The sequence below is a fragment of the Silurus aristotelis genome (genome assembly GCF_946808225.1).
Source record: "Silurus aristotelis genome assembly, chromosome: 14".
NCBI lineage: Eukaryota > Metazoa > Chordata > Actinopteri > Siluriformes > Siluridae > Silurus > Silurus aristotelis.
In genome coordinates, this window is record NC_139587.1 from 5,259,082 (window position 1) to 5,283,216 (window position 24,135).

Below are 24,135 nucleotides of genomic sequence, written 5' to 3' on the forward strand. Positions count from 1 at the left end.
TTCTGACTGCGTATTACAACAGTTTGACTAAACTAATGGCCAAGGCCTAACATCACCCAGACCTTGGCACAACACATGGCCCTGATAAGCAGATGCTGCCTCTTACAGATTACAGACTGTGAAACCAAGCCTCACCAAACAATGACATGTTCAGCAGCCCAGAGTTGCCTATTCCTGATCAGCTGAGCCAATCCTGTATATCCTGAACTTAATGAGGAAGACTGAGGGGGAGGTTCAGGGGCTGATCCTAATAAAGCTCACAGTGGAGATCCTACAGTTTTCCACAAGGAAGCTGACAGCAGACCCTGTTACAGGAAAAGCTAAACAGGACTGTGAAGAACAGGATGTGGGGACAATTTGCAGAACTGACATGTCTACACATGGTCCATAGCGTCTTACAGCAGGGGTGCATCCATAAAAGATGATTTCCTGACAAAGGCATTCAGAATGGGAGAAGTGGCAACACTTAAATTCAATCCGTCGAACAATATTGAGTCCTCTTTTAATTCTGGATTGATCTCTTTATTTTATTGGTTTTCTTCCAATTCCCCAAGGCTGTATCTGTGTGTAAAAGATTCTGCATGCCATGTCATGTCACGATTTTTCATAATATCCATCATCGGTTATTAAAATTACCTCAGCAAGTATCACCTTCACTCCTCCCTAATCCTTCTCAATCATCTATTAACAGCAAATCCAATAGTTGCTTCAATATACCCACATCCTGCACAGGATGACATGCTATCGTACTAACACAATAGTCATTTTTTTAGGTAATATTTGCTGTATTTCTATTACACTGCCTATTTACAACACTTGTTAGGTTCTGAACTGTGGTTCAGAGTCTGCCATCGCAATCATCAATTCCTATTTTCTATTTTGCTGTAATACCAATATTAGGTCCTTGAATGTCGACTCATACCAGATAGTAATCTGATATGGTTGCACAAAAAAGCCTAGTGGTGCATGCATTACTTCAATTTATCAGTTTCGTTCAGACGGTTTAGACAAAGAATTAGCGCCAATATTGATACTCAGTATTAGATCTGAGTATTGCTAGACAGAGATGGAGACAGAATCATTTATAGGCAAGAATGGAAAACAAAAGTCGTGGCTTTAAACCAACAAAACCATGCCTGCAGGCTTGCGATAGCTCTGCTTTAAAGCTGGCACATCTCAAGTGTTTATCTAGTAAATATACCAGGCTGAGTCAGCAACAGCAGCAAGTTTCACCCTTTAAGCAAACACTATTATCAGATCTGACATGTTTAGGACCAGGGAAGGCTAAATTGTACAAATTTTGTGAAAATATTTAAAGGTTGACCATTACGGTCATTCGGTTAACTTTGAGGTTAATTGAAGTGTATTCTAAAGTTAAAGACAACTTTTAGCTTAGAAGATATACATTAAGTTTCAGACATAACCTACTGATTTGCCTGCCAAATACATCAAGCAATTTTTGCTTAATTATCCTGTAAAGGCAAAATAATAAGAGTGATTTGTACACAGAGTATAATTACAGGTTGTACCATTTTAAGTGAGTGGGAAAAGTCCACTCTGGCCACTCTGAACCCTATCTTGCCATTTGGACGCTAACCAGAACGTTTTCGCTGGGTTCTCTGGTTTTGCATTATATATTTAAAAGTTATGAATAAACAAAATTTAATTCAAAACAAAAAAAGCACAATCTACTCCTAGACATCAGATGGTATCCATTCATATTTCTTTGCCAATCCCAAAGGAAATATATAGAGTCTGCATCACAGATGGGCTTGTGTTTGGGGACAAGTACTGTGTCCTTCATTTCACATCTGTTCATGGTCAAAATAAGAAAATGACTGAATATAAATCTGCCCCAATCTTATTTATTTTTTTTAAAGCGGCAAAATCAAACAAGCTGTATACCAGATCCCATTATTAATCTTGTGAACATTGTAGACAGTTTTAAGGATTATAACAAGTTTTTCTATGAAGAAGTCAATAGATCAAAAATATGAAAACCTTAAATGGTTTGCATTAAATCAAACATGTGCAATCAGGAATATATAGATTGGAAGACTTGTGACTAAACCAAGCTAGTTTTCATTTGTTTCGTTTAACTGAATGACTATACATGAGAACCCTTTGTAGCTCAAAACTTAACCAGAACTAGCAGATGCTCCCCTATCACTAATATTATTGCTTTATAAGCTTTTTTTTTTTTTTTTTTGCTTTAGACACAGTGTGTGCATTCCCATGACTGAATGAATGATGCTGTCCCTTAGAATCGCGTTACAGATTGTTTCTTTGCAGCAGCTAGCACACTGACCTTGGAAAGCCTCCAGTGCTAGAGCTGGGTGATGACGTCCGCCGTTTCATCTCTTATCTCATGGAATCAGAGGAATAAGGAGAGGAGAGAAGGGAAAAAAGAAGGAAAGAAAGAAAGACAAAAAAACAGAAAATGGGAAAGAATATTGAGAAAGGAAAAGGAGATCATACAGGTGTTAATTGTGTTAGTTAACAGGAAGATTGTAGTAATTTGTTAAAAGGAGAAACAGTGAAAACTGACTTTGATAATTTTTTATTTATCTTCATCCAAATCTATAATTATTGTTATCAGAGGTTATCAGATAATTACTGTTATCGGAGGTGACCAAATGACTACCCTACAAACCCAGGACTACACAATTATATGTCAACTACTCATTTGTGTCAATATTAACACACTTCACTAACTAGCTAACTAAATAAATGATCCATAATATTAATTATTACACATTGTACCATCACTGGGTTGAATTCTGTCCATATTAATTTCTAATGGTTCGGATAAACACAGAAACAGAGTCAGCTCTGTCATATACCTTTGCACATTAGATTACAGCTTTTCCATAAAGACAGAGCTGCACAACGTCATTCCGATTCAAATGCACAAGTTCTGCTTAATAAACTACACAATCTCGTTATCTAAATTTGCTGCCTTTCCCATCACATGGCTCAATCACCGAGTCAAGAATGCTGGGACTCAAAGACAAAAATATCTATCTAACAGTATCTAACAATGGCCTTCTTTAAATCTAATTGTATTTTTCTGTGAAAGATCTCTCATTTAACATAAACTACTCAACCCTTACATGGTTGCATATTGCATGCTAGGCTTCATACTCGCTTTGCTGACAAATTAGAAAAGCAAGCTAATCGTGTGCTAGCTATATACACACACCAACACAACAGGGCACCAAAGTTCTCTGCTGCTTTCTTCCCAGTTTTATTCATCTAGTCATGGTCAAAGGGGTACTCACTGCAGGTAAGAACTAAAATTATGACTGAGAAACGTAATGTTGGACCCCACACGCAGCATACCACATGCATGTCCTAGCTATTTTACATACAATTAAAGCTTCAATTGGAATGTCACTTTGTCACTGTTGCTTTGTTGTTGTCATTTCTGAAAGTCATTCTACAGGACAGTTATGACCTATCTAGGGTCCATGTTACAGTTTACTGCGTTAGCTTTTCTGCTCAGTTAAATGAAACTTGGGTGACCTTTCGGATATCTAAGCCTAACCGTGTCATTTTTGCTCACGAGCCACCTTCAGGCCCGACGTTACTGCTGTTAGTCTATAATTTAGTAGGCTTTACGCACTGTTTTGCCATTTCAAATTGCATATCTCGCATCACATGCAAGGCATGAATCACGTACGACAAAATCAGATGGTGTTATTGACCGGTCGAGTCAGGATTGCTTGTCTGCACAGAAACACGCAACGCAGTGAATTGTGGGCCAATAATGCTGGATTTAGAAAAAAAATACAACTTCAACTGAGGTACCACATCAAGAGAGTAGAGTTTTTTCTTTCTTTCTTTTTTGAATCTTGTGGGATGAACAGCTTAGCCAGGGCACAAGTTGGCTTTTAAAATTTAAGTCTATAATTTATGCCAAGTGTTACCATGTTGGACCAGCCATTTGACCACAGGAAAAAAGGTTGTGTGTGTGACCGCAATAAACAATATTCGGGTTCTCTTGACTTTGCCTCTTAAAAAAACAAAAAACAAACGTGTTTTAAAAGGTTGCACTTGCTCGTTAGAAACACCAGATCCATTGCCCCCAAGTTCACACCCCTGATGAAAAACATCAACAAACTCAGCCCTGACACAGTCCAGAAGATGTTTTCTACACCTCTGTGCCAAACTGGGCATTGTCTAGAACAGGCAAAGTGAAAACATTTTGGAAGGACCATAAAAGGCAGGAGCAAGGTAGAGGGTGTGAAGAAGAGAGCCATTTCACACCTTGGTCAAGAAACACTCAAAGGAATTAGGAACAGAAGGTCAAACGTTTCATCGCCTGTTCTTTTAGGCACTGCGACAAAAACAACTGATCTGATGAAACAAATGATAAGCATTGACATGCTTTTGGTGTGATAAACAAGACTTTCTCTCAGGCCGGTTTGGCTACTGAGCATGACCGAAGAACAGTGTTGTTTTTGTTTGTCGCACCACAAGACCATGAGATAAAGACTGAAAGAGTCCCTTATTGAACTAATTAATCCACAGCTCTGTTACAGCACACAGCCATGCTCTCTTCATACACAATATATGTTGGTTTGTTCATCTTCAAACAGGGCACTTTATTCTTCCTGCCGAAAGAATCATTAATCAGTGTCACTTGTAAATAATTAAATACATGAAAAAAGAAAAACTGAATATTCATATACAGCTTATTTTAAAATCAGATACGAGCTTGTTCAATGATCTAAACTTCCTGCATAGGCACTAAACCAGGCAGACATTCAAAAGAAATCCCACTTTGCTTAGTCCCTTTAATTTGAGCAACTTACTTCTTTCGTCGCAGGCAGCTGTAGAATGTAGCCATAGTGTCGATGTATGCCAAACCACAAGACACAGGAGTTATCCTTATTGCATCCTTTTTAAAAAAGAAATTCTTCAGGATATCGGAATAAATTGACACTCAATCCTTAAATATGCCTTCCCGGATTATTAATCCCATTTACACGCATAATCTAGGGAAACAGGGATGAGAGACCACTTTGTGAGGAATCTCCCTTCACAAAGAATGCAATATCCTTGTAGGGCAAGGTAGAAATGTGCTCCAGTATGCTGCCTCCCAGACAGTGAGCATGCTCGCGCTCTCTCGCTCTCTCGTTCTCTCTTCCTCTTTCTCTCCACCCCCTAGCGCTGTCACCTAATCCCCACAGCCTGCTATTGTTTTAACTGAGCAGTTTAAAGGCGAGTGGCAAAGCAGCTTTGTGGTAATTAGGTGGGGGAGAGACACCAGGCTATAAAATCATTCAGTCCTGCCAAAACCGTGAGAACACAGCCGGCGCACGTGTCCCCAATGCATCACGTTATTCATTTCAGTTCTCATGGGTAAAAATCTTTGTCATCAAAGACTTCCTTCTAAAAACCAGGTTCCTTCAGAGGATCTGGGCATACCTGACAAGGCGGGCTTTACATCTCTGCCCCTGTTTAAAAGTCTCGCGCTGTTTCCCTGCCTGAGAAGGATCTCTGGCACCAACTGGGACTAAAGTGACCAAATCTTCTAGGCAGTTGTCCAACTGTCCTTGTTTACTGGGAAAAAGAATAAATATGTAGGGCACAAAACCACAAATATACAAGTTTTTACAAACAACAGTGTAGATCTTTTTTTCCGGCCTCCTCCGGCAACTTTTTATGACTCGAATTCTCCTTGTATAATCATTACTCTTAGCAATTACAGTAACAGAGAGTGTTTAACAGAAAAAAAAAAGATCCAGGATGGCTGACACTTCTCCTCTTTCTTGCTTTAAGACATCTGGCCAACATGTATTAGCACCTACATTTCAACGTATCTTAAGTATATATATATCCTACAATCATTTTTTTCAGATTGGTGGAATGTCGGTCAGCTCTGCCTTTGAAAAAAAAAAGGTTGGTATTTCCTGGAAGGTTTCCCCCACCTCCAAAAAAAAAAAAAAAAATCCATATGTGCTTTTATTCAGACATGCATCTCTCCGGGAGTGTGTCCAAGAAACGCAATAAACTACGAACACCCAAACAGACTTGATTGTTTTATCGTTCTTTCCAAAATTTTAAGGAAACCGAACATCATACCCAAGAACATAATAAATAGTTTGTGTATCTGAAGAAAATGTTCACTTTTTCAGATTAAATTCTATAGCAACACTATTTTACTTTTTTACTATTCTGCATAAAGTTCTATACAAACAGCACACTCCATCTGAAATCTTGGGGGTGATGGTGTCCCACAGGACTCAGCGTGAGGCCCCTCTCCATTTAGTTCTGTCAAATCCCCCCTATCCTTTCGACAGTTTTTACTGACTCGAGTTTCCCCAGTCCACCCCTGCCGAGTGCTGTTTCTTTTTCTTCGCAAACCTCTCGGCATTCCAGCTCACATCTGGAAAACATCTTCGAAGGCCGTGCTCGAAAGTCTGCGCTTTAATTAAGGCCGTGCACGTTCAACTGTAAATAACTGAAAGGGAAAAAAAGAGCACAGGAAAGACGAAGAATAGTGCACACGCATCCACCAAGTTGAGTAATCGAGTCATTATGTTCCACAAATCATGAAGTGAGAGTTAAACCATCATGTTCGGTGTCTTTTCTCATAAGGCTGAGAACAGGCCAAATGCAGTGTGTGTATCTGGGTTAAGTCCTTCTTCTGCATAAAAAAAAGGGACCATGCTGGGTTTGCACAGCTTGATCAATCATCCCAGCCCCCTTTCACTCGGCGTGTGAGCATTTAACTTTACCTCCCCCTATTCAGCAGACACTTTAACACTCTGTGTGTGGCACCTTCCAAAAGGACTCACCCCAACTTTAACAGGACGACAATGCTACGATAATTGTGCCCTTGGTTTTACAATGCGGCGCTCTCCTTTTGCAAGGGTTATTAAAGACAAGTGGTCAAATAAAGTTAGTTTACGCAACAACAGGATTTCTGGACTAAACACAACTTATGCGTATTTAATAAGCTTTAAACTAGTGGACTGCTATAAACTTGTGGCAGGTATATTGTTGTGGAACCAAACATACCTGAGTAACTGTAGCTTGCAAACTTCCTATTGACTAAATTTCACACTATATGACTAACATGTTAATGCTTTCCAATTCAAAGGTGCTCTATCCAGTATGACAATATATTTGTATCAAATAACAAAAAAATATTACTAAATTATTACAAAAAATCTTGTTTTTAAAAAAATAAAATACACAATTAATAATAATTAATTCTTAACAAAAAATACAATATTCTTTTCCCATAATTCACAACAGTGGTGGAGATCAAGATCAACTAGTCAGAACAAGTAGCTTATTATTATGATTATTTATCCCTACTAACAAATTGTATTTTTTTTTAACAATTCTTATAATTTTAATAACATAACATAATTTTTAAGAAATACAATATTAAAAAAACAAATATATATTGGTTTTAATGGTTGTAATGAGAATTGTATTAGGTGTAATGGAACGCTTAATGGTCCCTTTGTGACCCTAGTTGTGATTTGTTTCTTTCTATTGTGGTGGAAAACTACCTCTTGATGTAGTATAACCAATAGAATGCAACTTGTAGACCTAAAATCTACCGGACATCAGTAAGATCTATTAGAACATCATTGAGCATCCAGATTCTGGTGGGTTTCTACAATTGTTTGATGATAATGATTTATTGATGTACACAAATACACAACGTATTAGAAAACAGAAACCTTTTGCTAAACACCAGATAGTTTGTAATGGCATTTGTAGTTAAAACCTATTCAAATGTCTCTGATGTTTTCTATTGTGTTTTTTAATGACGCTAAAGTCACTAAATAGCTGAATTAGGCATTGAACTTTGTTGTACAATAAATTTAATTGTTTCTCATTGTACTATAAGTTTCACTGAACTAGAACTTTGAAAATAAAACTGCATTTGTTAAGCAGATTACAGAGTCGTGTGTTCGATTTAAGTATTGAATGATAAATGAGATTAACCATAGCAGCTTTTTTATATAAAGTTTGCTATAATGCAATATTTATTCTCAGCCCACAAGAGCACTAGAATAGCAGCTATTTTACCCTTTACACCGGGTCACCACCTACTCATGTCTCTTTTACTGAATCTTAGAATGCCTCAAAGATCTGGAACAACCAGGAACCCCCTATTTATTACCTTATATAGAAAAAGTTTGGGCAAAATGTTTGCAAACCACTGTATTAAATACAAGGCAGTTCTTCGCTCATTTTCAGCTTGTGTACTCGATTAGTCGATTAATCGGTTTGGATGATGGACCTGATACGCCTGTCTTTTTTTTCTTTTCTCCAGAAGACCTTAAAACCTTAAAACAATATATTTTTTTAAAGACACCATACACCTTAAAACAATATTTGTTGGTCCTTCCAGGGATTTATTTAGCTGAAAATAAATAAACAAACACAAAGAGCAAAAGAAAATCTGCAAACATATTTCCAGATGTTTGATTACATTCAGACTGAAAGTCCAACATACTCAAAAACTGTTTCACTTTTACTTAAAGATGTAGTGTTTCTAATACATTATACACTCCTACATATGCAGTAACCCACTCTGTGTTTGCTGAAGCTGTGTTTACACTAAACCATTCAGTAAAAAATGTCTTATTTACCAATTTGGCCGTTTTAAAACCGGTTCTATACGCAATCAAGTGGACCAGACTTCAGACTTCTGGCTTGCAGTGGAAACGCAGAGAAGCTTACAAACATGTCCCAACCCTCCCATCTGTTTCCTCCTGGCAGTGTTAAGACTTGTACAAAGTATTCATGAGAAACAAAAACTTAATAGGGGTCAAATTTATATAAAAAAAACGTTACTTACAGCGTCAACAAAGTTGCAGAGTCGAGCTGTTATCCATCATAAGCCTGAAACACGACTGATTTAATTAGACATTCACAGCTCTGACTCAGTTAACTAAGAATAGAGCAATGACATTTAGGACTTTTAGCGCCATCTGGTGGCAAAGAGCATTCTAACAATGTTTTACATTGATAAATTATTAAGGAAGATGCCATACGCATCTCGATGAATAGCCAACGATACGATACATTAACGATACATATGAAGCAGTTACCGATGCGATGCACCATTATTACGATGCAGTTTTTGATTTGATTCAACACAATGAGATTCAATGCAATACGATGCAATAGAAAAAATATATGATGCAATCCGATTCAATATAGTAGAGATAGTTCACATTTATTTCTTTGGTTCAGACTGAGAAATTTTTTTAATAAATAAACAAATAAAACTAGACTTTCTTTTTGTGTTCTGTCTCCAGGAAGATGCAGCTCTACCTCTGCCATATTAATCTATATCGATGTGATTCTCTGTATTGTTGTGATGCGTCATATTAATATATATCACAGTGTTGCTGGGAGAACGTGCTGGAGAAACAGTTTAGCCAAGTGGAATCAATCTATGTATAAAATATCAGTAGCAAATTATTGGTCACGTAGTGAGTCTGTAAAAGGGTTTTTACTGAATGTATTTATGTTCATTAAACAAATACTCTACCCTCCCAAAAACATTCCAGAAGGTATAAAGAGAATTGTCTCTATGTGTGTGTGTGTGTGTGTGTGTGTGTGTGTGTGTGTGTGTGTGTGGGGATAATGCCCTAATAAACTGGTGTAGTATTTAGAGTGCGTTTGGATGTTTAATATATCTTAAATATATAAATATATAAAAAGTACAGGTTTTTTTTTTTATCACAAAATGACTCCAAGCATAACCTATTATTCATTGCTTTAATGAAAACTCTCTTCTAATTTTCTGCAGAAATCATCTCACACAGATACATATAATTAAAAAAAAAAAAAAAAAGCAATCCCAATGGCAATTGTTGCCAAGTGCAAATCAAAAGTTCACATAAGTGCTTAAGACAAGAAAAAGACACAAGTTGGTAAAAAATCCCAGTTATTTTAAAGATTAAGCTTCTAGTTAAAAAGAAATACAGCATATATCGTTATGTAGCCACAGAAAATTGCCAGCTATGCAGCACTCGAAGAGAACATAAATACTGCTTAGTAGCCATTGCGTTTAAACCATTGAGCCCGAGCCACCACATCATTGGCATAATCATCTCCTGTGGTGCCTTTGTCCATATTGTCATATGTGCGGACATTTCCTGTACCGGCATTGTAGGCTGCGATTCCTCCTGAACCAGGAAACAGAGGACATTGACATAAAATCACTTTGAGGAAACTCATTATAATAATAATACTGAAGACTTTTTGAACAGAATTCCTTTATTTTGTCACTAGTGTGTATTTTGTCACTAGTGTGTATGTGTAAAAGACATAAAACAGCATTTAGTTATTTGGCAGAGACAAGATTATTTGAATATTTGAAAAAAATCTCAATATATATTTGCTGGCAAGTGATATAAGGATAAATCGAGGGTCATATGCTTCTTTGAAGTCTTCTGATTATATATACAACCTGCGTTTAGACATTCAAAGCAACACAAAACACACATGTGTACATTTGTACCTTTAAATTGTTGCTCCTTGGTCCAGCTGGGAAATTTCTTTTGAATATCTTTAATGAATTGTATTAAAATTTCAGTGCCTTGGATGAGATGCTCCTCGCTGTTCCAGGCTCCCTTTAGGTCTTTGTGGTGCCGCTTGTCAACCTAAAAACATTCCGACATTCTATCTAAATATTTAATTTAGATCATTTTTACATGGAGATGTTCATTCACAAATATAAAAATTCATAGTTTCTGAATAAGCTAATCAGAAGGCTGACACAGGAAAACTGGATGCCCTTGAATTAGGGTTAGAAAATAGAGGGGATCATGGACAATAACAAACATCTGCTTCATGCCATAATGGCTAAACAGGAGAGCGATAAACTACTATAGTAACAATAAGTCAGAAATTAGTAGTCCAATCCGAATGCAAAATGCTCCATATAAACACCTCAATCAGAATAAAAATGCCCAAACTGAATGAAATTGTAATCAGTTTGAAAGGGGTGGGATAAACCTTTTTATAAACCAAACTATTCTGCCATCTAAACGCAGTAACATCTGTCTAGCAGTCCACTCAAACGTGTGAATAATGATGGGTGACTCATGCAAAAATTTAGTTTCCATCCCAGGTCACTAAATTCCAGCAATACAACCCGCTTCCACCAGTCCTTACTACAGACCTTCATCCACATGCTTCTGCTTTTAGGAGGAGGGAGGGGTGGGATTGAGATGCTCTTTAGAGATGCACAGCAACCAGCAAATTCAGAAAATTCCTCATACCTGCCAGCAGAAGTATGCCCACAAATTCACATTGTTGCCTAATTAAGAGCAAAAGAAATGTGCACATAACAAATAATGTAACTCCACAGAGTCAAGTTATTCCGACTGAAAACACCGGCACATGTAAACACCATAATCGGATTAGATAACGTCTCATGTAAACAGTCCACCGAATCTTTCACAATGATTTCAATCGGAATGACAAAAAAGTGTACGTGTATTCGTGGCTAATGTTATTGAACTTTTAGTGTGTCTTTACCTCTTTCATATGCCACACGGTTGATTATATTTCTAACATGAAGTAACCCATTGCCACACCTTCCCCAAACTGTAACTTCCACTGTTTCCTCACATCTCAACCACATTAGCAAGGCTTTTAATCTAACCCCACCTGCATGAGTCCAAAGCCGTTGCCGTGATCTCCCCAGCCATTAACGAGAACTGCTCCAGCTCTGGACTCTCTGGAAATGATGCCGGCGATCACAGCCGGGTCCATCTGCTTAGCTCTGCCAACTCTGATGATGATGTTCTTGTACTGCTCCATCCTCTTCAGGTCATTCCCAGCCAACTTATATGAAGCATCCACCCCTACGCAAGGGATCAATCATCATTAATCTCTACGGCAAGCTCGTTTTTTCGAAAGAAAATCATGCAAGATTGTGCAGATTATGGTTTTATACCTTTTACAGAGAGTTTGTCCTGCTTAGCTGTTGTTTCTGATGCTCCAGTTGTGTCGATCTTTGTGACGTCTCCAAAAGTGCTGGCTAGGAAAGACAAAATAAACTGAGATACCAGAGGACCAACCAGCTTTGCATTTTATAATTTTAAAATGGTTCTAGATGATTAGCATTTCTATAATGGATTTAGGAATAAAAACTAAACTGATAGATGATCAGGCACTATTACTATGGTACTTGTACATGAATACACCTGATGGTAAATCTTATTATGAATCAGAAAATATACTCACCCATGGTGGTCCTTGTTATTTCCCTGCACAGACAAACAAGCAGGAAGTGAGGAAGGTTTTAACTGCTATAAATCCCTAAATACTTCCTCTATATCAAAGAGGAAGAGACTTATTTCAATGCCCCAAGCACTGATTCACCAATCAGAGTTACCCCTAGCATATGCGTGTGCTTTTAATGAAACATTGTCTATTTTTGTGTCTAAGGAGAACTTATAACTTATGTGCTAATTACAGTTTCACACTTTTAGGCACACTTTCATTTCACAAAACATAATTCATTCTAATATGCTTTGGGTACCACTATTACCAAACATATCAAAATAGCTGGGGTGGAATAATTATCATTTTGTTACTGTACTTAGGTATTATTTTGGGATATTTAGTTCAGTTTATTGTTTATTATCATATGCACAGTAAAGACCCCCCCCCACCCCTGTACAATGAGCTTCTTCCTTTGCTGTCCATTGTGTATGCCACAAAAAATAATATACTGTTTAACAATAAAATCAATAAATAATATATAACAATTTGAACATACTTTCATTATTGAAAATACTGTTCCTAACACAATAAATGAATTGGCTATGCTTAGCATGTAATAATTTCAGTAATTATTCTTGCGAAAATCACAGAAATGGCTATGAATTTTTGTTCCAATAATTTTGCTCACCAAAAATTGCAAAATCGGCCACTAGAGGTGCCACATTCTAAATGTTTAGATGTTGAGAGAGCTGAAATTCTCACGATTGTCTCATATTCATCCTTTGATCTCATACCCAAATGCCTACGGTGTATAGCAATTAAAAAAACCTGTTGTTTCCTTTCTGTGTCAAGACTCTCAGAGGTTTTATATATCCTTAAGAATTTGTTTGGATTCCAAGAAAAGGAAAAAAGAATAAAAGACCATGGATATAAGTTTGGGAAAGAATAATACCCATTGTTCTATGCTCATATTTCTTCTATGTAGCGTAACATCAAGATATAAATGCAAGAAAATATAAACCCATTTCCTTCTGGGCAGCGCCTATTGAAGGTGGAGTTTTGTGCTCCAGGCAAAGGGGACTTTCAGAGGTAATAACAGTCCTTACTTCTGCCTTTATATAAAGGAAGTGTCTACTGGTGAAACCCACTTCGCTTTGCCTTCTGAAGGGACCTGCACAAAAACCTCTTTATCGCTAAAGCAAGATGAAACTATTTATCATAGGTGAGTTACTCATTTGGAGAAAAAGGCATTGAAAGATTTTTTTGAGTTCATCTTAAACAAACATGCTTCTGCCTCTGTAGCAGCGCTGATGGTCTCCTACGTGTCTGCAAGCATTTATGGAGATGTCACAAAGATCGACACGACTGGAGCGTCCGAACAAACAGCTCGCCAAGATAAACTCACTGTGAAGGGTATGTCTGGTTAAATCTACTATCACTTGTGGTTGTGTCTAGAATCCTGAATTCAGTATTTGTTTGCTACAGGGGTGGCTGCATCAAATAAACTGGCTGAAAATGATCTGAAGAGGATGGGCCAGTACAAGAACATCATCATTAAAGTTGGCAGAGCTAAGCAGATGGACCCAGCTGTGATCGCAGCTATCATATCCAGGGAGTCGAGAGCTGGAGCAGCACTTGTTGATGGCTGGGGAGATCACGGCAATGGCTTTGGACTCATGCAGGTTGGTTTAAAGCACTGATTTAAACTAAGCGTGATCCTGAATAGTCAAAGATTTGATGCTTCGATAGGAGGAGCTTGATTCGATTACCAATCTCACTGTCATATCTTCGCAGAGGTGAAATGAGGATCATGCTTTTTTGGTTATATGGGGGTTCTTAATGACTGATTAAGTTAATATACAGCCCATTATGATAATGCTGTAAATATAAATGTGAAAAGAAAGAAGCTTTTAATAAATATTTTTAATGTGCATGAAGAAAGAAGTGCAGGCAGGGTAGAGTGGGTGGAGAAAAGTGATAGCAGGAGTGATTTGTGATAGAAGAGTATCTGCAAACATGAAAGGGAAAGTTTATAGGACTGTGGTGAGACCTGCGATGTTGTATGGTTTAGAGACAGTGGCACTGAGTAAAAGACAGGAGGTGGAGCTGAAGGTAGCAGAGCTAAAGATGTTCAGGTCTTTGTTGGGAGTAAAGATGATGGACAGGATTAGAAACGAGTTTATTAGAGGGACAGTGCATGTAGGACGTTTTGGAGACAAGGAGATGGAGGCGCGATTGAGATGGTTTGGACATGTGGGTATATCGGTAAGAGAATGCTGAGGATGAAGCCACCAGGAAGGAGGAAAAGAGGAAGGCAAAGGAGGACGTTTATGGATGTGGTGAGGGAAGACATGCAGGTAGTTGGTTCCCAGGACAGGGGGGTATAGAGACGGATGATTCGCTGTGGTGACCCCTAAGAAAAAAAGCCGAAAGAAGAAGAAGAAAAATGTGCATGAATAAATCCAACCCCCCCCCCGTGACGGATATAGGTTTCACTTTCCATGGTCAACACAGGAGCATCTTGGAGGCAGGGACTTTAAGATTTAACAATATCTTGGAGATTCTGTAAAGGTATATTCTGTTCTAATTTAATTCTGTAAATTAATTTTTTTATTGTTTTTCCGTGCATCAATGCTGCACTTTACTTAGAGCTCGCAATTTAGTTTAAAATTTAATTTAATTTGCCGACATGTGAAATGCAAATACTGTCTGCAGTGTGGCCTTTCTGCAGTTGTTTATTTGCCTTTTTTTTTAGGTTTATTGGTGCAAATTTTATTTTATTATTTTATACATTTCTTCTATATCTTTGTGTGATGTTCTGTACATTGTGGCTTCAAAATGTTAATAGTTTTAACACTTTACTTCACTTTAGATAGAATCACTTTAGATAGAATAAATAGATAACCAGTTAGTAAGATAGAAAGGCATTGTGAGTTTCGTCTATCACTTGACAGGCAGTTTTGGTTGCTTTAATTAGAAAGTTGTTTCTGTGTGCTGTGTGTAAGAAAATAAAATTAGTTTTACCCACTTGTTGACACACTTGTGTTGCGTCCCCCTCCACTTTGTAAATTCTTAGTCAGTAACACCCCAATTGAATGCAGTGATCTATTTGATGCCTAATTTACTCTACAGGTTGACAAACGTTATCATAAACTGAGGGGAGCCTGGAACAGTAAGGAGCATGTCACACAAGGAACTGAGATCCTGATTGATTCTATAAAAGCGATACAGAAAAAATTCCCAACATGGCCCAAGGAGCACCAGTTTAAAGGTATGCATTATGCCTACTAAAGCCCTTCCTCTCTCTCTCTCTCTCTCTCTCTCTCTCTCTCTCTCTCTCTCTCTCTCTCTCTCTCTCTCTCTCTCTCTCTCTCTCTCTCTCTCTCTCTCTCTCTCTCTCTCTCTCTCTCTCTCTCTCTCACAGAAAGTTAAAATCAAACAAATTAATGAGTAAAGGTTGATTATTTTGGACTTTTATAGAAGTAAGCAAACAATAGCTTAATGAATAATCATAAAAACAATACAAATAATAGTATGTCAAGTACTTACATACTTTATTTCTAAACCTATACAGTAGATCTACACAGCTTATTGCTAGTGCTTGTGTTTTCAATACATAACACCTGCTTTAAATCTTTTCATTAATCTATTTTCAAGAACATTAATGAAATCCCATGTCTCAAAGGTGGGCTGAATTCCTGCCTCAATTTGTTCAAACTATGACTGTTTTCATGTTCATTCTGTTCACTGTTTCAGGGGGAATCTCAGCCTACAATGCTGGAACAGGAAACGTTCGCACATATGAGGGCATGGACATTGGGACCACAGGAAATGATTATTCCAACGATGTTGTGGCCAGAGCTCAGTGGTTCAAACGCAATGGCTACTGAGCAACATTCACTTTTTTTTTCTCTGTGTAACAAACTTGTGCAACTCTGAGTATGTCCTAATTTCACACTGATTATGGGTTGTGTTGTTATGTGTTTGTTTTAAGACTCTGTAATTGTTCCAAATCATCAATCACAGTGCTGATTACAGAAATTAAAAGCATTAGTGTATGTACAGTGTGAATGAGTGTGTGGATGTGAAGAATAATTTTCAGCAATTAATACAGTATATGGAAAGAATGATAGTATTTTAAATGAAATGAAATGTATTGAAACTTATATGTATGACATGCTTTTGTTACATTTTAACGTTAATAAATAAATTACCTGTACAACATATCGTAAATTCTAATATAATTCTAGTAATAGAGGGAAAATGGCATCTTACTTTACAACTCTAGATCTACTTTTCTGTTTCTCCTGCAGTAAACTCCAGGCAGATGTCTCCTTGATATTTCACTACCTTTCAAACAGAAACCAGAGAAATAAATAAAGCTAAATAGTTCATTCAGTTAACAGCAGTTAAAAAAATAAAAAAATAAACAAATTAAGAAAATCATACATAGTAATTGAAAAATAATGAGATCATTGGTCTTAATGGACATCACTAGTGCAAAACACTGGTTTCCACCCTCTCACCACAATGCTTCACCACAACACCATACAAATCATTTGGACCCTTCAATAAAAAAGGTTATATGCATATAACAATCCAAATTTCCTGAATTCTAGTATGTAAACATATGCTGTATATTAAACTCGAGCAAAAAAAAAGTAAATAGTTTAAATGAGTGAGGCAGGTGGCAGCGGCGGGTAGAAACAGTGCTGTTTAAGCAGTTTTCCTGAGTTCCTGAAAAGATCTTGACTTTTCCTTCTGTATTTCTAAACTGATTTTGCTATGCCTTTTCTAGGATTTGTTTGGTACCTATTTTTTTTTTTTTTTTATTATATATTTTTTGAGTTTTCTGTTTGTTTCTTTTTGGACGTATAAAATAAAAACTATGGATTTTCCACTGTTTCTGAGTCTAGCTAGAGCCCCTGTCAGTCATGTAGTTGATACTGGTTTGAACCCTGACAAATTAAACAGTGTTTTACATTAAGTAGTGGGAAAATGATGCAGAAGTGTAAAAGCAACTCAAAAGCTTGCTTTTTATATTACTTAAGACAAAATTGATGACTGCAAGACCCACAAACAAGTAACAATGGGTCACATCTGCAGTAAAGACCTGGTTTAGCATTTCAAGAGAGGAAACTCATCATTTAGTGATGACAATCATTGACTACTAGGATTTTCATTCAAGTATTAAAAACTATATAATTATAATTGTTACTTTGTTCAATTACTTTTAAGCCTGCAATGACAGAAAAATGGTTGTAGTTTCTAAATGGTTAATGCAATATTTTTTTATTGAACCCCCATTAATTAAAGATAAAAGTCCACACTTTCGATTGCTTCATTGCATATATACATTAAAAATAAAAAAGTTTGGAAATAATTAAAAGTTTAGGTTTTAGAATGGAATGTTTTGGCTGTGATCAAAATCAACACTCATTCACACTAAAGAGTCCAAATGAAGGAAAAACCAAGATATTGCAAAATGACACTCGCAAAACATGGCAAAGAATGGTTTAAATACTCACTATGTTCTCTGTCTTTAGTTTGGAGCTTTAGTGGTCATTAGAAAGGTGTGTCTGTTGGATAGATGTGACTGAAGACTTTAAGCCAGTCAGACAGGATTTAGTGAGAGGTAATTTCCAGAATAAATCCTGTTGTATTAGTTACTGTTTTATCACCTGATCCAAACCCTGACACACTGTTACACCACTCAAACACACTTCTCTTACTAATGCATTTATTTTTATGAAACATTTTCTTCATGTCAGATCTTGTTCTCCCTCAATGCAACCAACAACTCTCTCTCTCTCTCTCTCTCTCTCTCTCTCTCTCTCTCTCTCTCGCTCTCTCTCACACACACACACACACACACACACACACACACACACACACACACACATACACACACACACACACACACACACACACACACTTTATTTCTCTCTCTCTCTCTCTCTCTCTCTCTCTCTCTCTCTCTCTCTCTCTCTCTCTCTCACTCACACACACACACACACACACACACACTCTCTCTCTCTCTCTCTCTCTCTCTCTCTCTCTCACACACACACACTCACTCTCTCTCTCTCTCTCTCTCTCTCTCTCTCTCTCTCTCTCTCTCACACACACACACACACACACACACACTATGTCTCTGTCTCTGTCTCTCAGTCTCTCTCTTTCCTTCCTGAGAGAAAGTGAAAGTATTCCTACCCTGTCCTTCAACGCTATTTGCTGCGTTTGGGGTTCATAAAAACTGCATGGTGAATCTTTATCTTAATCTCTTAGCATTTATAATATTTATTTCAATTCTTTAATTCAATATAACAGTTTTATATAAGTGCCAACCGTTTCCGCCGAAACTTATGGAAAACTGGGGAGAAACCGCCAGTGAGAAACTTATGTCCGAAGAATTGTATTATTTTTAACACTGTTTCAGTTTTATTTTATTCTATCATTATGCAAAGTATCAGAATTTATTTATTTTGTGTGTTGACGTATGAGCAAAGAATATTTAGTTATTCTAATATATTTGGTTATGTGACATTTTTTGCAAACCTTATTTGTATTGTGTGCTACAATATATTTATAGATAATAAAGACGAAAGAGCACGCATGCGCATTACAGACCGGAACAGTGCAAATTTCGACGCAGACTGCACTGCGCATGCGCCAAGGTCCCAGTCGTATAAAATGACAGCTTTTTTAAGATTATGTTTATTATGGCAAGAGGCTAGCATTTCATATTGTTTCAAAAGTCTCCATAAATATAGGAGATACTTATTTTTTTTCCCCAAAATGTCCTCCAAAATTGTTTATTAAGTGCAGAAAATACAGACATAACACTATACATTTAGCTTAGACTATACAGACAATACGAGACAATACAGATAATACAGTCACAAGCATGCGGTGAATATTTCAATTCTTAAATATTATTTCTTTTAGATTGCATTTTTGGAGATCTCATGAAGATCACCACGATTGGAGCATCTCCACAAACAGCTTCTCAGGACAACCACACAATAAGCGGTATGTCGCTTAACTTTCACTGCACCTGCTTCATGTTATGTCCAGAATATTAAACCTGACTTTTATCATATTGCTGCTAAAGGTGTGCCAGCCTCACATAAACTGGCTGAAGTTGATCTGGAGAGAATGAACCAGTACAAGACCATCATCAAGAAAGTTGGCGGAGCTAAAAAAATTGACCCAGCTGTGATCGCAGGCATCATATCGAGAGAAACGAGGGCTGGATCGAGTGGATCAGGGCTTGTTAATGGTTGGGGAGACCACGGCAATGCCTTTGGTCTTATGCAGGTTTGTTGAATGAACACATTGTAATTGAGTTAAAGGTGTTTTAAGTGACACATCAATATTGAAAAACAAGCTAAACATCGTTGTTCTGTCTGTAACTGTATAATTCTGCCAGTCCAGATGTTATTGTGCTGCAACAAACATTGCCCCTGTAACACCGTCAATTATTAAATGTTGTTCTAACACTAAAGTCACTGACACATAGTCTTTGATTGCTTTTGAGAAAACATGCATGTTCCTTTTTTTATATTAAACAATCTAGGTCATTTTTAATCCAGGGCAGATCAATCCTGCCGGCTGTTTACTCTCTAAATAATGCTTACAGAGTTTGGACGTATGCTTCGGGTCATTGTCTTTTTAGAGCCAAAAATGTCAATTTGGCTAATTAGAATTTTATATAATTTGCAGCATAAAACAATAGCCTTAAAAACAATAAGAGATGAGGTGTTTCCAAACTTTCGATTACCTATGAAAGATTATTTGTAATGCCATTTGTTTTAGGTTGACCGACGTTACCATAGTCCAGTGGGGGCCTGGAACGGTGAAGATCATATCATCCAAGCTACTGATATTTTGATTACTTTCATTAAAAACATTCAACAAAAATCCCAAATTGGTCCAAGGAGAATCAGTTCAAAGGTATAAAATGTCACATTTGTGTCATGTCTGTTGCTGTTTCTTATTTTTGAAGAATCTATGAATGTTACAACTTTAGCTTATGTATACTACAACAATTGTTTTGGTGACAAGGTGAGGGAGGCGAGATTGAGATGGTTTGGACATGTGCAGAGGAGGGACATGAATTATATTGGTAGAAGAATGCTGAGGATGGAGCCACCAGGTAGGAGGAAAAGAGGAAGGCCAAGGAGGAGGTTTATGGATGTGGTGAGGGAAGACATGCAGGTAGTTGGTGTGAAAGAGGCAGATGTAGAGGACAGGGGGGTATGGAGACAAATGATCCGCTGTGGCTACACCTAATGGGAGAAGCCGAAAGAAGAAGAAGAAGAAGAAGATACTACAACAATTAAATTGACATCTTGATCGTTTATTCCAAATATGGCACTATTTCTATACTAACAATTTGCAAATGGACTTTCATTGAACTGCACATAAATGTACTAAATTAGTGAAATGTTTTGTAAAGATATTATTTAGCATTTATGGAAACTCTAACTGTAACGCAATTGTTCCTGTGTATTTTTGTATGATTATAAAGGGAGAAAACATTATTGTTAACTAAAAGGAACTACCTTTTGCACAAATGCCACAATAATCTGCATGTGTACCTATAATTGGATACAAATTGTGAGTCATTATTACAATTATTTAATGAAATCATCGAAGAAATGTCTATAATTGGAAACTTATGTACCGCACAGGTACATCATTGATTATATTCCTATACATCCGGCTTCATTATGTCTTGTTTTTTACTCACTTTAAAAAAGATTGTTGTATATTTTAAGATGTTACATTTTATGGTTTGTCCTGTTTCAGGAGGAATCGCAGCCTACAATGCTGGCCCAGGAAACATTGACTCTTATGAGAACATGGACATAAAGACCACAGGGAGGGACTATGCGAATGATGTAGTGGCTAGGGCCCAGTGGTTCAAACGCGATGGATTCTGAGCAATATATCTTGTGATGCACTGCATAGATTATACACTATTTGTTGAATAATCTTTATATTGCATGGTTTGATCATGTGTATCTTGTGACTATGCATTAATAATACGAATAACAGTGTTAGGCTTATAAAATATATTTGACAGTAAAATATCTAATATATTTTACACACGTATTAATTAACAGTCAATATAAAACTGAATGTGTTTTCTTGAAGGTATATTGTGTCTTGATGAACTAGTAGCTTTGCTGTCACAGTATTTTCTTGAAGGTATATTGTGTATTAATGAATTAGTAGCTTTGCTGTCACAGTTTGCAACTATTTATTTTTTTTGCTAAATAAATGCAACAAAGTATTAGCGCAAATAGGACATAAGGGCCATTGAATATTTCAATGAATATGAAAATGATATACAGTAATCCCCGGTTCATTGCGGTGGTTACGTTTTAAAACCGCCCGTGATAATCGAAAAACGCGATAAACGAACGTCACCCCAAAAATGCTATTTTATGTACTCTATTAACACTTTACTTCATTTTATAATTAATAATTATATTTTTATTAATAAATGTCATTATTTCAACATAAAACTCCATAAATACTATTCCCTATAATTTTATTGGTCTATCGTGCTATGAGCGATAGACCGGGAAAATCAGCCAATGTGGCAAATGCAATTCTGCGATAAACCGAGGGCACGAGATTCGAGCCGCGGTAAAGTGGGGGATTTCTGTACTTTAATCATTCATAATCCAATTGAACATTTGGTAGTCGAGACTCGATTTGGGCAAGTTCAATCTGTTCAGGCTGCTCCCTTGTATTTTAATGTCTTAATAAACAAAATGTTATATATTAACTGCAGAATAATGATCATTTATTCATTCACCCTTAGTACCTGCCTGGACAGGGGTGTAGAGGTTTAAATAAAGTCATTTAGAGATTTAGATGTATTTTGTGGAATATAATTAAATCATTTAGAAAATATATTACGTAAATGTGTGCAAGTGTAAAACAAATCAAACTAACCAATTAAACAAAGAATCAGGCAAAACACTGACAGCCCTGCTTTCTAATTTAGATCAAATAACAGATTTTGGACATTAAACAACTACTCTCAATTATATTTGTATATTAAATGTAGGCTCAAAGATGCACTAACCCTCAACCAAGAGAAATGTTGTCCAAAAACATTTTATTTGTGAGGTTTTATTTCCTAAAATACAAATCAATTTGTACACCTCAACACTGCATTAACCATGAACAACAGCCTCTTCCACATGCCAAAGAAAGACAAAGTAGTAAAATTGTAAAGCAAAAAGGTATCTTTAATCAACAAATAAAATTACGTTATCATATCACAAAGAATGCTTTGAGAATGTTGATGGAGAAGTATAGAGAAGGTCAGAAGGAGTTGCATTGTGTGTTTGTGGATTTAGAGAAAGCGTATGACAAGGTGCCGAGAGAGGAGTTGTGGTATTGTATGAGGAAGTCAGGTGTGTCAGAGAAGTATGTGAGGGTGGTGCAGGACATGTATGAGCTGTGTGACAGCAATGAAGTGTGCAGTAGGAACGACTGGTTCAAGGTGGAGGTTGGACTGAATCAAGGATGGGCTTGATGGACGAGGTCAGACAGGAGTCTCAGTGGACTATGATGTTTGCGGATGATATTGTGATTTGTGTTGAGAGCAGGGAAGGTGAGAAGAGCCTGGAGAGGTGGAGGTACGTGCTGGAGAGAAGGGGAATAAAAGTCAGTAAGAGTGAGACAGAGTACATGTGTGTGAATGAGAGGGAGGGCAGTGGAGTGGTGCGGTTGCAGGGAGAAGAGGTGGAGAAGGTGAAGGAGTTCAGGTACCTGAGGTCAACAGTGCAAAGTAATGGAGAGAGTGTTAGAGAAGTGAAGAAAAGAGTGCAGGCAGGGTGGAGTTGGTGGAGAAGCGTGATAGCAGGAGTGATTTGTGATAGAAGGGTATCTGTGAGAGTGAAAGGCTAAGTTTATAAGACTGGTGAGACCTGAGATGTTGTATGGTTTAGAGACAGTGGTATTGAGTAAAAGACAGGAGGTGGAGCTGGAGGTAGCAGAACTGAAGATGTTGAGGTTTTTGTTGGGAGTGATGACGATGGACAGGATTAGAAATGAGTTTATTAGAGGGACAGTGCATGTAGGACGTTTTGGAGACAGTGTGAGGGAGGTGTGATTGAGATGGATTGGACATGTGCAGAGGGGGGACATGGGGTATATCGGTAGAAGAATGCTGAGGATGGAGCCACCAGGAAGCAGGAAAAGAGGAAGGTTAAGGAGGGGGTTTATGGATGTGGTGAGGGAAGACATGCAGGTAGTGGATTTGAAAAAGGAAGATGTATAGAGGACTGGGGGGTATGGAGACGAATGAGCCACTGTGGCGACCAATAATGAGAGAAGCCGAAAGAAGGAGAAGGAAAGATTATATCACAAAGACCCATTAGTATTCACTGGACAAATAAAATTTAAGTAAATAATTTAAGATTAGGTAAAACCAAATACTCAGAGATGACTTTGATTCGATGCGCCTCTCAGTTTAAGAAATGGGGAATAATTTTATATAAAACTTTAACAAAAGTCAAAGTTGTTGGATTTATTTATTCAAATAACTTTGACTTAAAATGTTGCCAGCATGATTAAAAATTCGCTCACAGGCAGCAGGTCACAGGGGGGTTTGAGCATTAATGACTCTTCAACAGAGGTGCAAAATATAATTGGTGACGTTCATTGTAAAATATAGTGGACTAAACAGTACATACATTAAATCATAAATGTGGTGGAGTAGACAGTAAAAGTTGCTTTGATATCTTTGATACTCAGTAAAACTTAATAGTAGCCAGCAAATTCTAAAATACAGTAACAAAGTACATTTACCCAAATACTTCACAAAGAGAAAGAGTTAGAGGATTGTATATTGCAGATTGACAGCTCATTTGGCCAATAGGAGGG

General features: G+C 37.1%; 4 protein-coding genes across 10 annotated transcripts in view; 2 read left to right on the forward strand and 2 right to left on the reverse strand.

Moving 5' to 3' along the window:
* Positions 1 to 8,958, reverse strand: part of LOC310737202 (uncharacterized protein) — a 28,524-nt gene extending 19,566 nt beyond the window's left edge. The window contains exons 1-2 of one of the 4 annotated variants that reach the window (XM_083561408.1): positions 5,851 to 6,620; positions 5,434 to 5,568 (exon numbers count right to left, since the gene is read on the reverse strand). Coding sequence is in view for 2 of the 4 variants with exons in the window: in XM_083561405.1 (XP_083417531.1) it covers positions 2,309 to 2,358 (50 nt within the window). In the remaining 2 variants the exon portion in view is untranslated. Of the gene's footprint in view, positions 1 to 2,308; positions 2,374 to 4,817; positions 5,352 to 5,433; positions 5,569 to 5,850; positions 6,621 to 8,833 lie in introns of those variants that run through there. The other 3 variants (XM_083561407.1, XM_083561406.1, XM_083561405.1) reach the window with 3 other exon arrangements.
* A 790-nt stretch (positions 8,959 to 9,748) lies between these two features.
* Positions 9,749 to 17,774, reverse strand: LOC310737240 (lysozyme g-like). Of its 2 annotated transcripts, none has more exons than XM_083561453.1 (6): positions 17,751 to 17,774; positions 12,241 to 12,263; positions 11,951 to 12,034; positions 11,662 to 11,858; positions 10,508 to 10,649; positions 9,749 to 10,172 (listed from the first exon to the last, which is right to left on the reverse strand). In XM_083561453.1, exons 2-6 carry the CDS (start codon positions 12,242 to 12,244, stop codon positions 10,039 to 10,041), a joined length of 561 nt encoding a protein of 186 aa, XP_083417579.1. In that variant the 5' UTR covers positions 12,245 to 12,263; positions 17,751 to 17,774; the 3' UTR covers positions 9,749 to 10,038. The 2 variants fall into 2 exon arrangements, with proteins under 2 accessions (XP_083417579.1, XP_083417578.1); XM_083561452.1 differs by lacking the exon at positions 17,751 to 17,774 and adding an exon at positions 13,501 to 13,617.
* LOC310737239 (lysozyme g-like) lies at positions 13,295 to 17,120 on the forward strand. Its single transcript, XM_083561451.1, has 5 exons — positions 13,295 to 13,444; positions 13,525 to 13,635; positions 13,708 to 13,904; positions 15,355 to 15,493; positions 15,979 to 17,120. Exons 1-5 carry the CDS (start codon positions 13,426 to 13,428, stop codon positions 16,110 to 16,112), a joined length of 600 nt encoding a protein of 199 aa, XP_083417577.1. The 5' UTR covers positions 13,295 to 13,425; the 3' UTR covers positions 16,113 to 17,120.
* Positions 17,775 to 18,021: 247 nt separating the features above from the next.
* On the forward strand, positions 18,022 to 21,543 carry LOC310737241 (lysozyme g-like). 3 transcript variants are annotated; one of them, XR_014536789.1, is made up of 6 exons: positions 18,320 to 18,612; positions 19,171 to 19,254; positions 19,337 to 19,542; positions 20,041 to 20,178; positions 21,037 to 21,384; positions 21,439 to 21,543. XR_014536789.1 is itself a non-coding variant. In XM_083561455.1 (5 exons), the coding sequence occupies exons 2-5, from the start codon at positions 19,191 to 19,193 to the stop codon at positions 21,097 to 21,099; spliced, it is 471 nt and encodes a 156-aa protein (XP_083417581.1). In that variant the 5' UTR covers positions 18,022 to 18,485; positions 19,171 to 19,190; the 3' UTR covers positions 21,100 to 21,543. The 3 variants fall into 3 exon arrangements, 2 of the variants coding, with proteins under 2 accessions (XP_083417581.1, XP_083417580.1); XM_083561455.1 differs by having other exon boundaries at positions 18,022 to 18,485; positions 21,037 to 21,543; XM_083561454.1 differs by having other exon boundaries at positions 21,037 to 21,543.
* The last annotated feature ends 2,592 nt before the right edge of the window (positions 21,544 to 24,135 follow it).